Source organism: Pelobates fuscus, chromosome 4 (assembly GCF_036172605.1).
Source record: "Pelobates fuscus isolate aPelFus1 chromosome 4, aPelFus1.pri, whole genome shotgun sequence".
NCBI lineage: Eukaryota > Metazoa > Chordata > Amphibia > Anura > Pelobatidae > Pelobates > Pelobates fuscus.
Window position 1 is genome coordinate 345,129,606 of NC_086320.1, and position 18,316 is coordinate 345,147,921.

The following is an 18,316-nucleotide window of genomic DNA, read 5'->3' on the forward strand; positions in this document are numbered from 1 at the left end:
AACGTCCGGTTAGAATATATGTTTGGGCATAGAGTTATGTTTGCGGGCTTAGGATTAAAGGAAACCAGAGTGTAGAGTGTAGATCGCCTTCAAGATGCTACAGACTGTAACTCACATGGCAAATGTGATAGAAGATACAGTCCATAGCACTTTGTAGGCAGGTAGCCCCTAAGCTCCCTAACCCTAAGTCCCCCTAAACCTACAGCATCGTGTATGCTGTGTCCTTACAGCATTGAGTACAGCAGTGTATCCTGTGCTGTAATGTTTCCTGTGCTGTAATAGTTTCCATTATAAACTGTTCTATAGGGGCAGCATGTGCTCTTTATTATGGCACTATTAGAGGATCGTTATAATGAACTGCAACATTTCCATTTTAACATGATTAAAGTTTTGAGTTTGAACAGATAATTAATATATAATCATTGATATTTTATTACAGGCCATTAACAGAAAGTCATGCGGCAGCAACCCATGCCAGAACACTGGGACTTGCATCGATCTCTTGGATTCCTTTTTATGTCTTTGTACAAGTAGATGGCAGGTGAGATGTTTAGAGTGTTATTTTACAATTCATTCTTATTCTAGGAGAAATGGAAACAGCAGGGTGAGACTTTTACTAAAAACAAAAAACAAAAAAAACTTTAAATACAGGAGCATTGGAAACATACTTGGCAATATGGTAAACATTCTAAAAGGAGAGATTTGCAATACATCTTTACCTTTTCGTACAGATTTACCTGTTACTACAGATTTATCTGTTAGTACAGCTAAAATCACAGTTAAAGTTAATGTAAAATAAAGATTTTCTACAATATATATAAAACATGCTAAAAGATTGGCTAAAATGGTTTACTGTTGAAATAACAGCCAGAAGATTTAAAAAATGTGAATTAAAAATATAATTTGCGCCAAAAAGGGAAAAATACAGATTGAAAAAAAAATGTTGCTAAAAAGTATGTTATGCAGTGTCAGCATTGTCCTAAACAAAACCCGATCCCAAATCGTAACCCTAAACCAAACCCTAGTCCTGTTGTTTACCCAACGAGTGTATGACATGAGTATTTTTCATTGCGGCAACATTTTCTTCACAGAGATAAATTTTGATCCAAGATCTGTGAAATTCTTTACTCTCCTATTCATCCGTTTTTCCTGTGAGATTATAAACTGATACAAATTATAAAGTGCTACTAGTTCGAATTTGACAAAGGAGAGATTATTGTATTTTTTTTTTGGAAACACACTAAGACCTGATCATTTTTCTTTTGCTGAGCTCACATACATATCGTATACAAAATGCACAATAATATTTCTAGTGAAATAGTGCCCGCTGGTAAATTAAACAAAGATTACCAAAGGGGATCAGAATTGGTCCTCTCAAAACAGAAAAGTAAATTGATATTTTAGAAGGGATCCTCAGGACCTCCGATTAATCAATAAGGTCAGCAGGAACCCATTCAATTGAAATTCAAGTCTGGCCAAGCACCTCAATCCACGCACTGTGAACATGGGGTAAACGAACCACTAACTTTCACAGAGAACGCTATCGTTCTTTATCCTATTTCCCACTGCTGTCAAAGAGTACTTGACAAAGGGTTTTGAATGCGAAGTTGAAAGAGTGAGTAGCTAGAGAGATTTCCTTATTTAGGATGTAGATAGAACTACTGGATAAAATTCACAGAAATCTGTTATCTGAGGATGAGATAAATACACCCGACTCTCGTGACTGTTATTTAACGGGGCCTGCCTTGCGATTCAGGAAAAGTCACAGCTGTTTTACAAACATTTATCATTCACTGGGCACCTTTATATAACCGCGACACACATGCACTATAGTTATATGCCTGGATCTTACCAAATTTTTAACCTGAAGATCAAGGGATCCAAGGGCTTGGTCACTTGTACCCCTTCTTTTGTTGAAATGCATCTGATTATCATTTTTATCCCTGGAGTTATTATTTATGTAACAAGCGTAAATATAGATTGTAAAAACTGGGGACCCAGACAGTGACAGACACATTGAACCAAAATAATCGTTTTGGAGACACTGTGTTATTGTCTTATCACTGGATTGTTTAATATTTGCCAAGCACAAAAAAAAATGTATATACACCTCTAGCACTAAGAAGTCTAACAGAAATGAATGACATCATGGAAAACATTTTCAGCTGATAATATGATCCTGAAAGATTTGAGGTTTGTATCTTTTTTATGAGGTTTTATATTTTCCTTTACATTACCCCATGCATATCACATGTAGGAATGGCCTGTGGGTCTTCCCATCAAAATATGTCATGCCTTACAGAAAATCCTGCCCTCAATACCGTGCAACACGAATATCACATTATACTTATTGTTTTCACATGGTTTAACATTCAACACTCTCGCAACAGTGTAGCTATTGCCCCCAATGATGGACACATCAAAACAATTCTATATAGAATTCTCACCAGTGATCGTGCAGCTGAAAATATTTGCTATTATTGTTAACACGCAATTCTTATATTAAGTGTTAGTTTATTATTTAAGGGTTAGGAATAGTGTAATTAATTATATCTTTAAACATTATTAAACTTTTAAACAAGAAATATGAAATCTGTGTCGTAGCTATCAAATTTCACATAGCAAACTAGGAGATTTGATAAATATATATGTCCATGTCTGCTAATTAGGAAAGGAGAGTAAATTTATCAGAATCCTGTGTAAATAGCGGCATTTGTGTTGAAATGCTTTTAGATTTATAGAAAATAATTGGTTTAGTTGATCAACCAGTTGTCAAGATTTGACATTGACACTGAGGTTGTTTTTAAGCTACTTTTCCTTAATTTCCAGGAAATATAGTCCAACAGCTTGAGGGACAGAGACAAACATTGGACTTGTGTGCAAAAATGTGTTTTAGTTAGTTCATCCGAATCAGATTCCTGTAATCCATATGCAAACTAAATGATTCACCCAGGATTTACCTGTAAAGTATTTTCCATTTAATAAGACTCCACAGGTAAAATATGGCCAAATTTGCCTAAACAGAACATATTTTTACACATATCTAGTCTGGTGGACCTCACTGGTGTCCATTGTGAGTTAATGGTTAAATATCTTCTTGTAGGAACATCTGAGTATAAACACGTCTCCAATGCTCTCATTAACCCAATGATATTTACTGTTCTCATGTGTAGCTGGCCATGATACAGTGTATCTACTGCATGGCAGTAATCATGTAAAGTCCAAAACTCATCCTTTATAAGACTCTCCTCTCAGCTGCACAACTTTCCCTTTGCATTACCCCATATACATATCACTAGTGATGTCCCGAACGGTTCGCTGGCGAATAGTTCCTGGCGAACATAGCATGTTCGCGTTCGCCACCGCGGGCGAACACATGCGATGTTCGGTCCGCCCCCTATTCTTTATCATTGAGTAAACTTTGACTCTGTACCTCACAGTCAGCAGACACATTCCAGCCAATCAGCAGCACACCCTCCCTAGCAGACCCTCCCACCTACTGGACAGCATCCATTTTAGATTCATTCGGAAACTGCAACCATTTTATTTTATTTTTTCAATTTATTATTATTATTTTTTTTTCTGTGCATATAAATGTTACAAGCAGATACTCCCCCCAGACACTCTGTATTACTGCAGATACTCCCCCAGACACTCTGTGTTACTGCAGATACTCCCTCCAGGCACTCTGTGTTACTGCAGATACTCCCTCCAGACACCCTGTGTTACTGCAGATACTCCCTCCAGACACTCTGTATTACCGTAGATACTCCCTCCAGACACTCTGTAGTACTGTAGATACTCCCTCCAGACACTCTGTAGTACTGTAGATACTCCCTCCAGACACTCTGTGTTACTGCAGATACTCCCTCCAGACACCCTGTGCTACTGCAGATACTCCCCCCAGACACCCTGTGTTACTGCAGATACTCCCTCCAGACACTCTGTATTACTGCAGATACTCCCCCCAGACACTGACACAGAGCAGAATAGGGACTGTTCCCCCTACATAGGGTCACTTGGCAGATATGGATTGACACCTATACTAAGGATCCCTGATACACACTGCCACAGAGCAGAATAGGGACTGTTCCCCCTACATAGGGTCACTTGCCAGATATGGATTGACACCTATCCTAAGGATCCCTGATACACACTGACACAGAGCAGAATAGGGACTGTTCACCCTACATAGAGCACTGTGATTGGTGGGCTTGGAATCTAACCAATCAGAGTGCTCTGTGTCATTTTACACAGCGTGGGAAAGTTCTTTGAAATTTTCCCACACTGTGTAAAATGACAAAGAGCACTGTAATTGGCTTAAACCAGCCAATCAGAGTGTTCTTAGCCTAATTGCAGGGCGTGGCAAGGCTTTATAAGCCTTCCCCTTCCCTGCAGAGGTCAGTCTGCGCGGAGCCCTCCATGGGTGAAGATGGATTATTTTTTTTGCGCTCGTTTTTTTTAATTTTATTTTTTTAATTGCGTTGGTTCTTATGGCTTTTTATTTGGCCTTTTTTGGGGGCTGAAAAAAGAAGATTTTAGAAAAAAGAAGACGTCAAATGGTAAGTTGAATTTTTCTTTACAGGTTAGTTATTTTATTCCCCCTTCACTATTTTTTAGGGTGAGGGGGATAGGTAGGGGGTAACTTTTTTTGGGGTGGGGGGTAGGTGACTAGGGGCTTGGGGACCCCTAGTCACCTTTGATTGGGGGAGGGGATTTTCATTTAGGGCCCCCACCCACCACTCAGGGGTGGGGGCTGGGGGGGGGGACAGTAGGTCCCCCCCTTATTGTTTTTTTTAGGGCCCCCACCCACCGCTCAGGGGTGGGGGCCAGGGGGGAGGACAGTAGGTTCCCCCCCTCATTATTTTTATGGCCCCCACCCAACGCGCAGGGGTGGGGGCCGGGGGGGGGAGGACAGTAGGTCCCCCCCCTCATTATTTGTATGGCCCCCACCCACAGCGCAGTGGTGGGGGTGGGGGGGAGGACAGTAGGTCCTCCCCCCATTGTGATTTATGGCCCCCACACACCGCGCAGGGGTGGGGGCCGGGGGGGAGGACAGTAGGTCCCCCCTCATTATTTTTATGGCCCCCACCCACCGTGCAGGGGTGGGGGCGGGGGGAGGGCAGTAGGTCCTCCCCCATTGTGATTTATGGCCCCCACCCACCGCGCAGGGTTGGGGGCCAGGGGGGAGGACAGTAGGTCCTCCCCCCATTGTATTTTATGGCCCCCACCCACCGCGCAGGGTTGGGGGCCAGGGGGGAGGACAGTAGGTCCCCCTCTCATTATTTTTATGGCCCCCACCCACCGCGCAGGGGTGGGGGTGGGGGGAGGACAGTAGGTCCTCCCCCCATTGTGATTTATGGCCCCCACCCACCGCGCAGGTGTGAGGGCCGGGGGGAGGACAGTAGGTCCCCCCCTCATTATTTTTATGGCCCCCACCCACCATGCAGGGGTGGGGGCTGGGGGAGGACAGTAGGTCCCCCCCAGTGTGTATCAGGGTCCCTGAGGACAGATGTCAATCCATATCTGCCAAGTGACCCTATGTAGGGGCAACAGTCCCTATTCTGCTCTGTGTCAGTGTGTATCAGGGAGCCTTAGGATAGGTGTCAATCCATATCTGCCAAGTGACCCTATGTAGGGGGAACAGTCCCTATTCTGCTCTGTGTCAGTGTGTATCAGGGATCCTTAGGATAGGTGTCAATCCATATCTGCCAAGTGACCCTATGTAGGGGGAACAGTCCCTATTCTGCTCTGTGTCAGTGTGTATCAGGGTCTCTGAGGACAGGTGTCAATCCATATGTCAAGGTGTCAATATGTCATATGTCAGGTGTCAATCCATATCCATTGTGATTTAGGAATGTTAGGTGATTTATGCCCTTTATGGATTAAAACCAGACTCTGCATCAACTGTGTCATTTTCCATGGGAGTTTTGCCATGGATCCCCCTCTGGCATGCCACAGTCCAGGTGTTAGTCCACTTGAAACAACTTTTCCATCACTATTGTGGCTAGAAAGAGTCCCTGTGGGTTTTAAAATTCGCCTGCCCATTGAAGTCTATGGCGGTTCGCCCGGTTCGCCGGTTCGCGGACGTCACTACATATCACATACACAAATGAATATACAGTATAACACACTGCTGAAATACAATGCTGTCATCTGATTTATTTAAACATCTAGAAAGTAAATAGGTCAACATTAACATTATCGCTAGTTGTTAAAGAGATGTTGCAGTTAGACATTTTACACTGATGGAAGATTGGATATTTTCTGGAAGATTTGTGGAAGGTTATTCCACTCTTGTGTGCTTGACCAATTTCTAGTTGTAATGCTGTCAGTTCAATTCTATAGTACAAATAATAAATTTTTCTTGTACATATTGCTATGCATAATGTAAATTCATATATATATTTTTTAAATAATTTTTTTTTTTTAAACAATTTTTTTTCATTTTTAATCTTAAGGGATCCATCTGTGCAGAAGATGTCAATGAATGCCAACTCTATGATGGTACTGCACTGGGTTGTCATAACCAAGGACTATGTATGAATACACCCGGAAGTTACAGGTAATCTCTATGACAATATACTTTGTCATACTTACACACTCTACGAGGCTGTTCAACTCATCTTGATGGATCTTGAGACCAAGTATTAAGTATAGCTTTACGAAGATGGCCAAAAAGTAGTTATCCCAAAATCAAGGAACAGAGAAGGGGGTAACCTCAGGCTCATCGGGGGGAGATGATGAGCCTCTGAGTTAGGCGAAACGCGCGTCGGGGCGTGACATTTTATGTGTGCTCCTCGATATCACTTCTGCTAGTGGATACTTAGCACGGAGCTTAGACGTTAGTAAGCCGTCCGGGGCACATTAGATTTTCAAACCGATCAGGGCATTTGGAAACAATTCTGTATGTGCCTCCTATGTTCCCCGTTATGGCTAACATGTTGGCGATGATGTACCACGATTTGATTATATAGTCACTTTCGGGACTTAGACGGTGGGCAGCCGTCTGGGGCACATTAGATTTTTATACCGATCAGGGTATTTTTGAGAATTGTCAGTTTCTTTTCTCTATATCTGTGCTGATTGACTTTATTTCAGGAGTAGGACTTTTCCACCTCTCAATTATCTTGTATTGCCTTTCCTGTACCGGGCGCCTTTGAAGGCACCATTCCAATTTCCTGCTTACTACACTGTGTGCCTAATATTGAACTAGTGAAATTATCAGGTAGATGCAGGTACAGTGCCATATTTTCATCGCTACAGACTGGTATATCACTATCCGAATACAGGTTTAGGCATCTGAGAGTGTCCAGTTACTTTGTATTGTATTTGATAAGAACTCCTTTCTATTTGAGTGTCTAGATACTTTGTATTGTATCTAGTTTATCCTTGACACCTTTACTACAATATATTTTGTTACACTGCCCAGTCAACTGTGTTTACAATATGTATATCATCAGTAGAGGGAACAAGTGTATTTATTATCACGATCAGAAGCTAAGATCACATTTACCATAGAAACACTTTGTCCCGTCTCTCTATGTGTACACACTTTGTACGGTATCATATTTATTCTTTGATGTTTTCGATACAACTGTATCTAATTATACTGCACAGTTAACTGGGTTTTTTGGCTGTGGATTTGGAGTATTGCCGATGCCTTAACTTCATTCCAGTTTCCTCAACACACTGCTACGGCGATGATTAGTAACCCAGTTTAGTATTGTCTAACTTAACTGTACAATTCTTTATTTGTTTATTTTATTTATTTTGTTTATTATTTTGCCTGTTCTCGGCTTTTGACTGCCACTATTGTCCTGTACCTAGTCAGACAGTCACAGCTGGGATAGTTATTTTAAAGTTTTATGATTAACCAATAAAGTATTTTCTAGATTTTAATAGTTTGTGTATACTCTACATTAGGAACAGACCTACTTTATTTTCCCTCCCCCCTCTTTTTGCTACAAGTATTAAGTATTAATTAAAATGTTAATTACAAAAAAAAATGTACATCCATAAGACAGAGTAAAATGTAAATATCATAAATTTCAGGGAAAGTCAAGTTTAAAACAATGCTTATGTTTTCATGCACTTGAGGAAGGGAATTAAAATAAAAAAATGTGCAATTATTAGTTTTTCAAAATGATATCATACATAGTAAACTATATTGGTTATGGTGCTACGAGTCCCCTGGTACTGTCCCAGCAGATTCTGGCAAACCATTTTAGCATGGCCTGACACTCAGGCAACTCCACCTGCTTTCAGTAAATAAGCAAAACAAGAGGGTACTGTTTAGTGGAAACCTTCAAAAACAATGTTGTATTTTACCTCCTTTTTCTTTCTGTATCTCTATGCCTTGGTTTATAAATATTGTATTTTTAACTATAATAAAAAAGTAAAAAAATATAAAGTTTATGTGAAACTGAAACTCAAAGTATAAGCTTTTAATCTTAACTAATCTTAAAGAGGCACTTTGGGCACCATAACAAATGTCCTAGGCGTATACTTTACTTTAAGGGTTAAACTGTTAATGAACAGTTAACGAACCCCAAAGTCTTCAATACTTAAAGGCTGAGAGCATCAGCTGACGCTCTAAATCAATCAGTGCCGCCCAGTTTGAGGCTTCATGATGGAAGTCTTGGACCGGAACGGAAGTAAAAGGGCAGAGCTATCGGGCATCAGATTTAATACTTTGGAGTTAAACCATTTGTTGATGGTTTTTAACCCCTTAAGGACACATGACGTGTGTGACATGTCATGATTCCCTTTTATTCCAGAAGTTTGGTCCTTAAGGGGTTAAACCCTTATGGTAACACGCTCCCAGGACCAGCTTGCACCATAACAACTTCATTCGAATGGATCTGTTATGGTGCTCAAAGTGTTCCTTTAAATTGCTACAATGCACATATAGCAACTTAAAGGAACACTTTAAGCACCACAATAAAAACAAAATATTAGTATCAATGATATATAAAAGATTTTTTTGTAAAATATTATTTTCGGCACTTTTATTCAACAATAGCAATAAAACAATATAAATGAACAGTGTGATATATTTTGTGTAATAATAGAAAAATAGGGAAATGGTGACTCATGTTATGTCATGAGTATTCAAACATGTGTTTTCCTTTTCTAAGAAAAAAGTAACAGGTCTCCAGCACATGATAATTATTGTAGATTAGAAAAAGATTCAGCTCAATATTGAATAGTATATCTACAATAAGAAAGTCTACTGCTAAGTAGTGAATTCAGTAGTCCAAGTGGAATTAATATTACAGGGCCGAGTTTGGGTTACTTTCCAAACCCTTACTTACCCTAGTTTGTGCAGACTGAAAATATACCTGATCTTAAGGGTTTATATAATGATTCACTGGTCATAATTTCTAGCTGTTCCTGTCCGCCTGAATGGTATGGTCCACAATGTACCTCAAGGTATGATGACTGCAAAGTGGATTCGGGTGATCTTTGTATACATGGCATCTGTGTAGATTTAGATCGAACTCAGTTAAATCAGGTAAGCTAATGTTGCCTATTGGTAAACCCAAAAAGAAGATCCCCAGATGTTTTAAAACTACAGCTTCAATGATGCTTTGTCATTTAAGAGCATTGTAAAGGTATGCAAAGCATCATGGGAGTTGTAGTTCTACAACATCTGGGGATCTACCTTTTAAATCTCACTTTAAAACTAAAAAGTTTATTAGCAATATAAAATTGTGTGTCTCAAGTTGATGGCGTATCGAGTGTGAACCTAGAACTGAATTCACAATGCAGTACAAGACTTGCTGGCATCAGCACCGTCTTTATGTAGACAATCACAATCATTCGCAGGTTGAGAACTTGGAAATCGGTGGACACTGGGACATTGCTGATGGCCAATATGTAGGAAAAAAAATGGCAGAACCAGACTAGGCATTGGACTACATCAAGCATTTTCTCCTAGTTTAAGAAAGGGCAAGCTCGGATATATGTTTATCTGTGTGGCATGAAAAGAAGAGAAGACACACAGAAGTTAAGCTTGGGAAGGACATCTTAAAGATGGCAAGGGAAAGTCAAGGAATAAAAAGTTGAGTGAAAAATATTAGGGACATATTAGGAAATAATGCAAAAGGATGAGAGACAAAGGCAAGGGAGAAAGAGACTGGATGTACCCAGAAATAGTCTTACACTGGGTTCCCTGACTGTTACAGACCACAGTTGGTGTTGAGAATGAAATATAGGTAAACTGTATAGCCTGACCATACATAATACATTAGTATTATTATTGTGACCAATATGGACTTTTAACAATATGCAAATGATATTTAAATAGACACTATAGTCACCAGAACAACTACAGCTTATTGAATTTGTTCTGGTGAGTAGAATCATTACCTTCATGCTTTTTGCTGTAAACATTGTCTTTTCAGAGAAAATGCAGTGCTTACATTACAGCCTAGTGATAACTTCACTGGCCACTCCTCAGATGGCTGTTGGAGATCCTTCCTGGGTCATAGCTGCCTAAAATGCATCCAAACATTCAGTGTCTCCACCCTCTGCATGCAGGCACTGAACTTTCCTCAGAGAGATTCATTGATTCAATTCATCTCTATGAGGAGATGCTGATTGGCCAGGGCTGTGTTAGAATCATGCTGGCTCTTCCCTCGATCTGCCTCTTTGTCAGTCTCAGCCAATCCTATGGGGAAGCACTGTTATTAGATCAGGCTACCACTTCTGATGATGTCAGCAGACTGCTTGTTTTTCTGAGTCAAACAGCATGCAGAGTTACAGCTTCAGGCTTGAATACAGTAAGATTGTTTTGCTATATTTATGGAGGCATGAGGGGCCCAGGGGGGTAGATGGTGGTTTTAACACTATAGGGTCAGGAATACATGTTTGTGTTCCTGACCCTATTGTGATCCTTTAATGAATGCAAACAATGCATTTACCTGATAGTGAATGTTTATATGATATAAACACACACACTGTATATAATATAATTTAGTAGAATTCTAGAGATTTCATTGAAAAAGCTAACTATTGTCCCCTCCCCCTTTTAGTCATTTTAGTGCCAGGTTACTTGTATTTTAACACATTTTATGTACTCTTTCTATTTATAACTTGGCATTGCTGTTGGCAGCCCAAATTCCGATGTATCTGTGAATCAGGATGGATGTCGCCTCCTGGGAGTTCTGTCTGTAGTGCTGATATCAATGAATGCTTGCTTCCCAACCCTCCCTGCTCCCAGAATCCTCCGGTACAGTGCTTTAACACACAAGGATCTTTCACGTGTGGCACATGTCCAGAAGGTATATTTCTTGTTCACATCCTGTAAAAATTCTGCATATCTATCAGAGGCCGCTTTTTGTTCTTATAAGGATCTACACACTCATTTTTAATCTGTTTATCCAGTGATCTGACCATAAATATAAACCATGTATGTGTACTCTATGTTTGTAGAGATGAAAATTATACAAAAAATATTTTGAAACAAGAAATATGCATTAACTCTGACCTGTAATGATTGGGCTAGTTATCTCTTTAACTGTGTCGTTGATTAGAGACATTTTTAAAGATACATGCTTACTGCACTTAATTCACTATTGCATTACAGCTTTTCCAAAAGTGTCTGGGTTTTACACTTTTTTACTTTATTAGGAGTGGTCTATGTGAATTACCGTATACATGTACACTGACCAGCCACACTGACCTGCCTAATATCTTGTCCAGCTCGTGCTACAGAAAAGCTCTGATGAGTCAAGGCATGGATTTCACAAGACCTCTGAACATGTCCTGTGATCTCTGGCACCAAGACATTAGCAGTAGTTCTTTCAAAGGAACACTCCAGTGTAAGGAATACAAACATGTATTCCTAACATTATAGTGCTGAATACATTTTTAGGCACCGCCACCTCCCCCCCCCCCCCTCTGTAGAGTGCAAAGGTGTTAAACTTACCTTTTCTCCACCGCCACGACGGTCTCACCACAGCTGGCCCCATCTTTTCACGGTTGAGATCATCAACTTGATGATCTTAGTCAATCAAATGAAAACGTGACCATATAGTCATTGTTTTTTATTCAACATAGAGATTTAGGTAGAAAAAAAATACTCATGTCCATCAAGTTCAACTTTTATTACAATTCAGTTTTTTCTGTACATCTAGAAAAAGCAAAAAAAAAATAAAAAAAAAACTCATTTTGAAGAAATTGTCAATTTTCCACAGGCAAAAGGGAAGAAAATTCCTTCTAAACTTCCTAGTGGTAATCAGAGCCATTGGATTAACAACCTTCTCCTATGTATATATCTTCAAGTGATCTAGGTTTGACTTTAATTAAAATTAATAACCAAATAGAATAACAACATGCAGATCCCTTGCTCTGAATGAAAGAGGTTAGAAAGTATTGAGTCACTAGATTGTTGAATCAGTTTTTGATGGAATGTAATTTTTACCATGTGTTGTGTCTTAAAGGCTGGCAAGGAAATGGCTACAGTTGCCAGGACATCAATGAATGTGATACAAATAACGGAGGTTGCTCGGTGTCTCCACCTGTCAAATGTATGAATACTATGGGATCCTATCACTGCGGTCCTTGCCCACCAGGTAAAACACTTTGGATGCAAGAAGAATGCAAAAACTGTAGTTATTCGTACAGGTGCTAAACATACCGTATTGTGATACTGTGTGAGATTGTTCATGGTTTTTAAAAATGGGTGTATTGAAATATGTTTTATTTAAGAATTCCAAGCTATTGGTCATCTTGGGTAGTTTATAAAAAAAAATAATTCTTGAGCAATTTTGGAAAATTTTAACAATCCCAATGAAATCCAATGGAAAATTTATTTTTTTATTGCTCAACTTTAAACACTTTTCCCTAGAATTCTGCTTTGTTAATCTCCATGTCTCTCAGCTGGTTTTATTTCCTTTAGATTATAGCATACCTATCTAATGTTTGCAGTAAAGTCATGTAACTCTACGTAGAGCAAAGGTTAACAAAGTCATTTCCCTTTACTTCAAAGACAATAAAACAGGTCTTCTGGATGAACAACTGATTAAAGCTTGTTTTGTTACTAGTCTGGCAACTTGGGAAAACCAATAGGAAAGATAATGATTAGTTCCTACTGTGGACCAGTGGGCAAACTCTGGAACTGTGCTTTTTGACAAGTCCTGAAGACTATAGGTTAGAAACTGTGTCTCCTTTGAACAAATCACATGGTAAAACGCGTCTATTCTCCTTGGAAAACTCTACTTGCTGTTGATGGTTTTTCCTTCTGCACATGAACAATAAGGTGTTTTGAATAGGCATATAAGCCGTGCACCAGAATAGTTCTTCTAAATGACAATCTCAGGAAATGAGAATATTCCGAAGCAGATTCCTTTGCTCCAGAGCTTCCTAACACCTTACTTAAGTCAACGCAGCAGAGGAAGTTTACAGGAAGTTCTCATATGCTTACAGATTGACCTATCTAAATAATAAAAACATTATTTGGGGGATTTTTAAGACATACTACAGAGCCCAAACTGATGAGTGCATTTTGAGTACTGAATTTGTGAGCCCTGTCCTTTCAGTGTGAATGTTAGGGCTGCTCCAAATTTGCATTGCTGTGTTTGCAAGCAAAATGATCGAAATGTAATAGTCACCCATTAATGGTGTGATTGAAAGGTCAGCGTATTGGGTTACTTTGTGTTGGCAATGAATGGATTAAAGGAAAATCATCAACGTTTAAAAAAAAAAAAATTTAAAAAATGTTTATTTAGATAAGGCAATTGCAGGAAAATATAATCACTAATCGAATCAGTAATAAAGTGTAATGTCAGTTTTTGTTTAAAATAGGTATCAGCAGAATAGTATAACAAAAGAATGGCAGACATACATAAGTAAAAGTGTAGTACAGGCAAAACCCAGTGCAAATGGATGATGAAAACAGATTGTAAATAACATTTCACCAATGCCAGGTATTATATCTCTCTCTATATACAAAAGGAACATCATTCATAAGGTAACACAAAAGAAAATAGAGTTCCCAGCTTGACCAGCAGATGAGCACAGACCAGCACCACGTTTCAGACTTTATACATTTCTGCAAATACCCTTAGGAATAGACACTGTTTTAAACACAGCTCTTTAAAACGAAAGCTTGGGGCCGTGCTCCAAAAGATTCAGTTACCAGAAACCAGTCGCGGACTGCAGTTTCGACTTTGTGGGTCAAATCAGCATGCCACCGGTTCTGGTCTGGAATTTGAAGTCAAGCATGGAACTCTGAGATAGTTATGGAAACATGACTTCTTAAGTTTTTTATGCCCATGAAGGACATCTTCTCAAGTCCAACTTGAGATATGCAAGTGATGTATAATAGTAGTTTTCAAATATATACATAAATACACTTTATTAAAGTGATAATAATATTCATAATTACATACCATTCTATTAAAACAAAAACATAGAACAAATATTTAATCTGGACATGTTCAAGTACAATTTTTGCATGCCAGAAACAGTTTAACATCATAGTGCTCTATTCGCCAGAAAGGATTCTCTTGTATCTTGTTGAAATATAAACATATCATTGGCTTCAGTGAAAAAGTAAATAACTGAATTTCTGCCAATCACCATGTATGTTTTGGCTTTAATTCCCATGTTTATGTAAATGACCTGTTTGAAGGTTTTAAGCCAGTATCAGAATTAGGACTTTGAAGCAGCTTTTCTAAGAATTTATGACTATTATTCTGATCTTCAACCTGCTGGCTACATCCAGACACGATCCCTTGACAGAGAACACAAGGTTACAGAAAGTAAATTAAAAACCTTGAAAAAATTATCTAAAACATGTTTTTTTTCTGTTTCATAAAATTGAAAGAGCTGCTTGTGGTGAGCTTACCGACGACAAACTTTAATTTAAAATTTGAATAACTAAATGTTTGAGAAATTATGTGTTCAGTTCCAGCCTTGGCTTATTCCATCATCTGCCGAGTTTACGCATTTTGCAGTATATGCTCCACTATATCTAGACTTGTCCATAGAACTAATACAGTATAGGCCTCAATTTAATATTTTTGGATAAGCTTTTCAAATTATTTAATATTTTGAAGAATGTTCTTATATTTTAATTGTAACATATTTTTATATATGGCATATTTTTTAGATTTTTTTTTTAAATTTTGAAAAAAAAATATTTTAAAAGTTTATCCAAAAATATTCTATCAAAACCATAATTAATGTTAGTAGAAAGTCCTTCACATCCAGCATGTGCTTCACAGATGCCAATTTGATTTTTTTAGGATGTGCTAGAGCACCTAAATTGTTAGGATCCACAGGAACTAAGAATTAAAATCTAAACTTGATCCTTGTTTGTGTTAATAATTTATTTGGCTTAATTGGGAATGTATTATTGCAACATGTGTTGCAATATTTGTGTGCATGTCAATACACCTCCATCATTTCACAGAATTTTAAAATTATATTTTTAATTATTTTCTTTGGAAGTTATGATATTGGATGGATAAAATATTTTCAATTCATATGTTGATCTAGAACTGTGAGCCCTTGTGGAGTTTAGTTTTGAGAATAGGTAGCCCTAGGTATCCTGAGGACCAATAATCTATTCATTTCTGAAGCTTTATAGTATGCCAAGTTATATTTTTATCAATATGTCTCAATCCAGTCTTAATGACACTAGTTCTTCCTTTAGTTTTGTCATTCTCCTGCATAGAGATATTTTATAGAAATTCATGTAAACAAAGCATGCTCTGTGTCAGCTATGTCTAACAATCAAAGACAAAATGACCAGACAAACACTCACTTTAGATGGCACTCGTGGTTTCCGAGTCATAACCTGATTAATAGTAAAATGGGAAATTAATGCTTTGCCTTTCTGGATACTGTGAAGTGTACCTTCTTTAGTCACTATTAAGAAGACCCTGCAACGTTTAAACTCAAAGCATCTAATGAATATCTAAAGTTCATACAACTAGTACAAAAGGTCTATAAGTCAAAGGTAACGTTTGTATCATTCTAAGGACCAGAATGAATAGATTAATAATCCAAACTACTCATTAGAATGTGTATATTCTTATTCTTTCTGTTAATACATGAATGGGAGAGGACACCAGATGTGGTTAAAATGATATCTGTTCTACTTGATATTCTCATAAACTAAGAAATAATAGTGCAAAAGAACAACACACACAAATGCAGGAATAGTTTGTGAGAGAATAAAAGATAAATGGTTTTAACATTATATTTTTCAGTGATGATATTTCCTTCCCAGCGAAATATGACTATTTATGTAATTCTGTCAATATATAGTTCATGTGTAATATTATTTTTGTAATTTGTCATTAAACTAGGTTATGACGGAGATGGACATACTTGTAGCCAAAAAGACGTGTGTTCCGTGAACAATGGAGGATGCCACCCGTTAGCCTCCTGTGCTCCTGCTGAAGGTAATAAAATTAAGCACGTTTCTTCTTAATCGCTTAAGCGCTACGGAATCTGTTGGTGCTATATAAATGGCAATAATAATAATAATCAATAATTGATACTAAAATAAATCTTCTAAAATAGCTTTGTGCTGTGCAATTCATGTAAACAGATAGCTAAATTAAATGTTAAAAACACATAATTGATTGTATCGATTTTACTGAAAATTGGGCAATGTATCTGCCAATGCTAATGTTTAACTGTGCATCACTCGTATTAACGTAAGTGAAAAAAACAGACAAGTATGTAGATCAGGAGTGCTTGACATAACGCTCAAGTATAATAAATAGAGTTTTTTACATTTGTGGGCTGGAGTTTGACGCCTTTGGAGCAGATAGAAGCTGTCATAAAAAACATTATTATTAATTCCATCATGTATCAGGTATGACTAGTCTTCAGTAGGTTCCATAGAAACGATATACAATATCCTGGGCATATTTAGTATTGATGGGACCTGGTGAGTAAGTTATATCATGGTTGTCTTTGTCATATGTTTATCTCTCAAAATATTTGTCCCATCTTCCATTAAAGGAAAAATAAATCTTGAGGCCATAGACTGCACTGAACCTTGAACTGTACATAATCTTCAATGGCTTTGGAAGCTAGCTAAATCTGGCATCTTAAATCAGGTGATATCCGAAAACTCACTATGACCTGCGATGGCCTTATTTGTACATCTTTGTTGTAGATGGTTTCTGGATATAGAAAGTACAGTAGCATTAAAGGAACACTTTAGGAATATAAAGATGTATTCCTAACACTAATGTGTTCCTCTGACCCGACAACCCCCCGGCTATGTAAAGCCAGCACCAATGTTCCTCGGTGCTGGGTCATGCTTCACCTCCTCTGATGTCAACCGATGAGTGCAGCTAATTTGCATGTGCGTTGCTTGTCGCTTGACACACACACATTGGACCTTCTCTAGAAGAAACCATTACCTCAATGCTTTCCTGCCACTAGAGGCAGCCTTAGTACCGCAATGTAAACATTGCAGTTTCTCTAAAACTGCAATGTTCTAGATTGAAGGACTAAGGTGAACAGGGACACTGGGTGGTCTGGGTGCCTATATTGCCCCTTTAATACAGTACAATCAATTGTATCCAACATTCTAGACAAAACAACGTGCAGGGACATAAATGGTGGGTTTATGAAGCGAATCTAATTATTATTAAACAAAAAAATTACTAAGGAAGATTAAAAAAGAAATAAAACCTACCGAGCATAACTAACTGTAACTTAACCTTGATATTACACCAGACACATGGGTGTAAAAAAAAAAAAAAAAAAAAACACCAAATGTAAATTGAATAAAAAAATGTTGTCTGCTAATTATATGTTTTTACATTTTTTTTATGACATTGCCTCTTTAATATGAAAATTTAAAAAATAAATAAAAAAAAGCTATTTTCCATGGAATGGTTCTACATTAACAAACAGTTTTATAGGATAACAGGCACTCTCTGCCATATATTTGCCACATATTCAAACACCATAAAATTCTTTGATGTCCTGTAATAGATGGTGTCTTGCCTATTTGTGTCTGTCCACCCGGTTACGATGGCAATGGGTATGGCTCCACTGGTTGTTTGCCCTTCAGTAACATCTGTGAAAAAGACAACCCTTGTGTCAATGGGGAGTGCAAGGTATGTGCTAAGAACACTAAGACAAAGCAAATTAAATCCCATGAAATATAAAAAAATAGCACGTTGAATTAAATCTTGTGTAGATGTATATAACATACATAGGTATATATATGCGTAACACAAAGCTCCATATTAGTAAAATATACTGTGAACATGCATAAAAACTAATTTGTACAACTAAAATTTTTTTTTTGGAATAATCAGTTTTTATTGAA

At 37.9% G+C, this 18,316-nt stretch overlaps 1 protein-coding gene across 1 annotated transcript in view; it reads left to right on the plus strand.

Annotated features, from left to right (window-relative positions):
* The window catches only part of CUBN (cubilin), a 211,485-nt gene that overhangs the window by 30,875 nt on the left and 162,294 nt on the right, over nucleotides 1–18,316 (plus strand). The window contains exons 5-11 of the mRNA XM_063452505.1: nucleotides 440–541; nucleotides 6,462–6,565; nucleotides 9,391–9,517; nucleotides 11,120–11,288; nucleotides 12,450–12,581; nucleotides 16,326–16,421; nucleotides 17,977–18,101. Coding sequence (XP_063308575.1) covers nucleotides 440–541; nucleotides 6,462–6,565; nucleotides 9,391–9,517; nucleotides 11,120–11,288; nucleotides 12,450–12,581; nucleotides 16,326–16,421; nucleotides 17,977–18,101 — 855 coding nt within the window. The remainder of the gene's footprint in view (nucleotides 1–439; nucleotides 542–6,461; nucleotides 6,566–9,390; nucleotides 9,518–11,119; nucleotides 11,289–12,449; nucleotides 12,582–16,325; nucleotides 16,422–17,976; nucleotides 18,102–18,316) is intronic.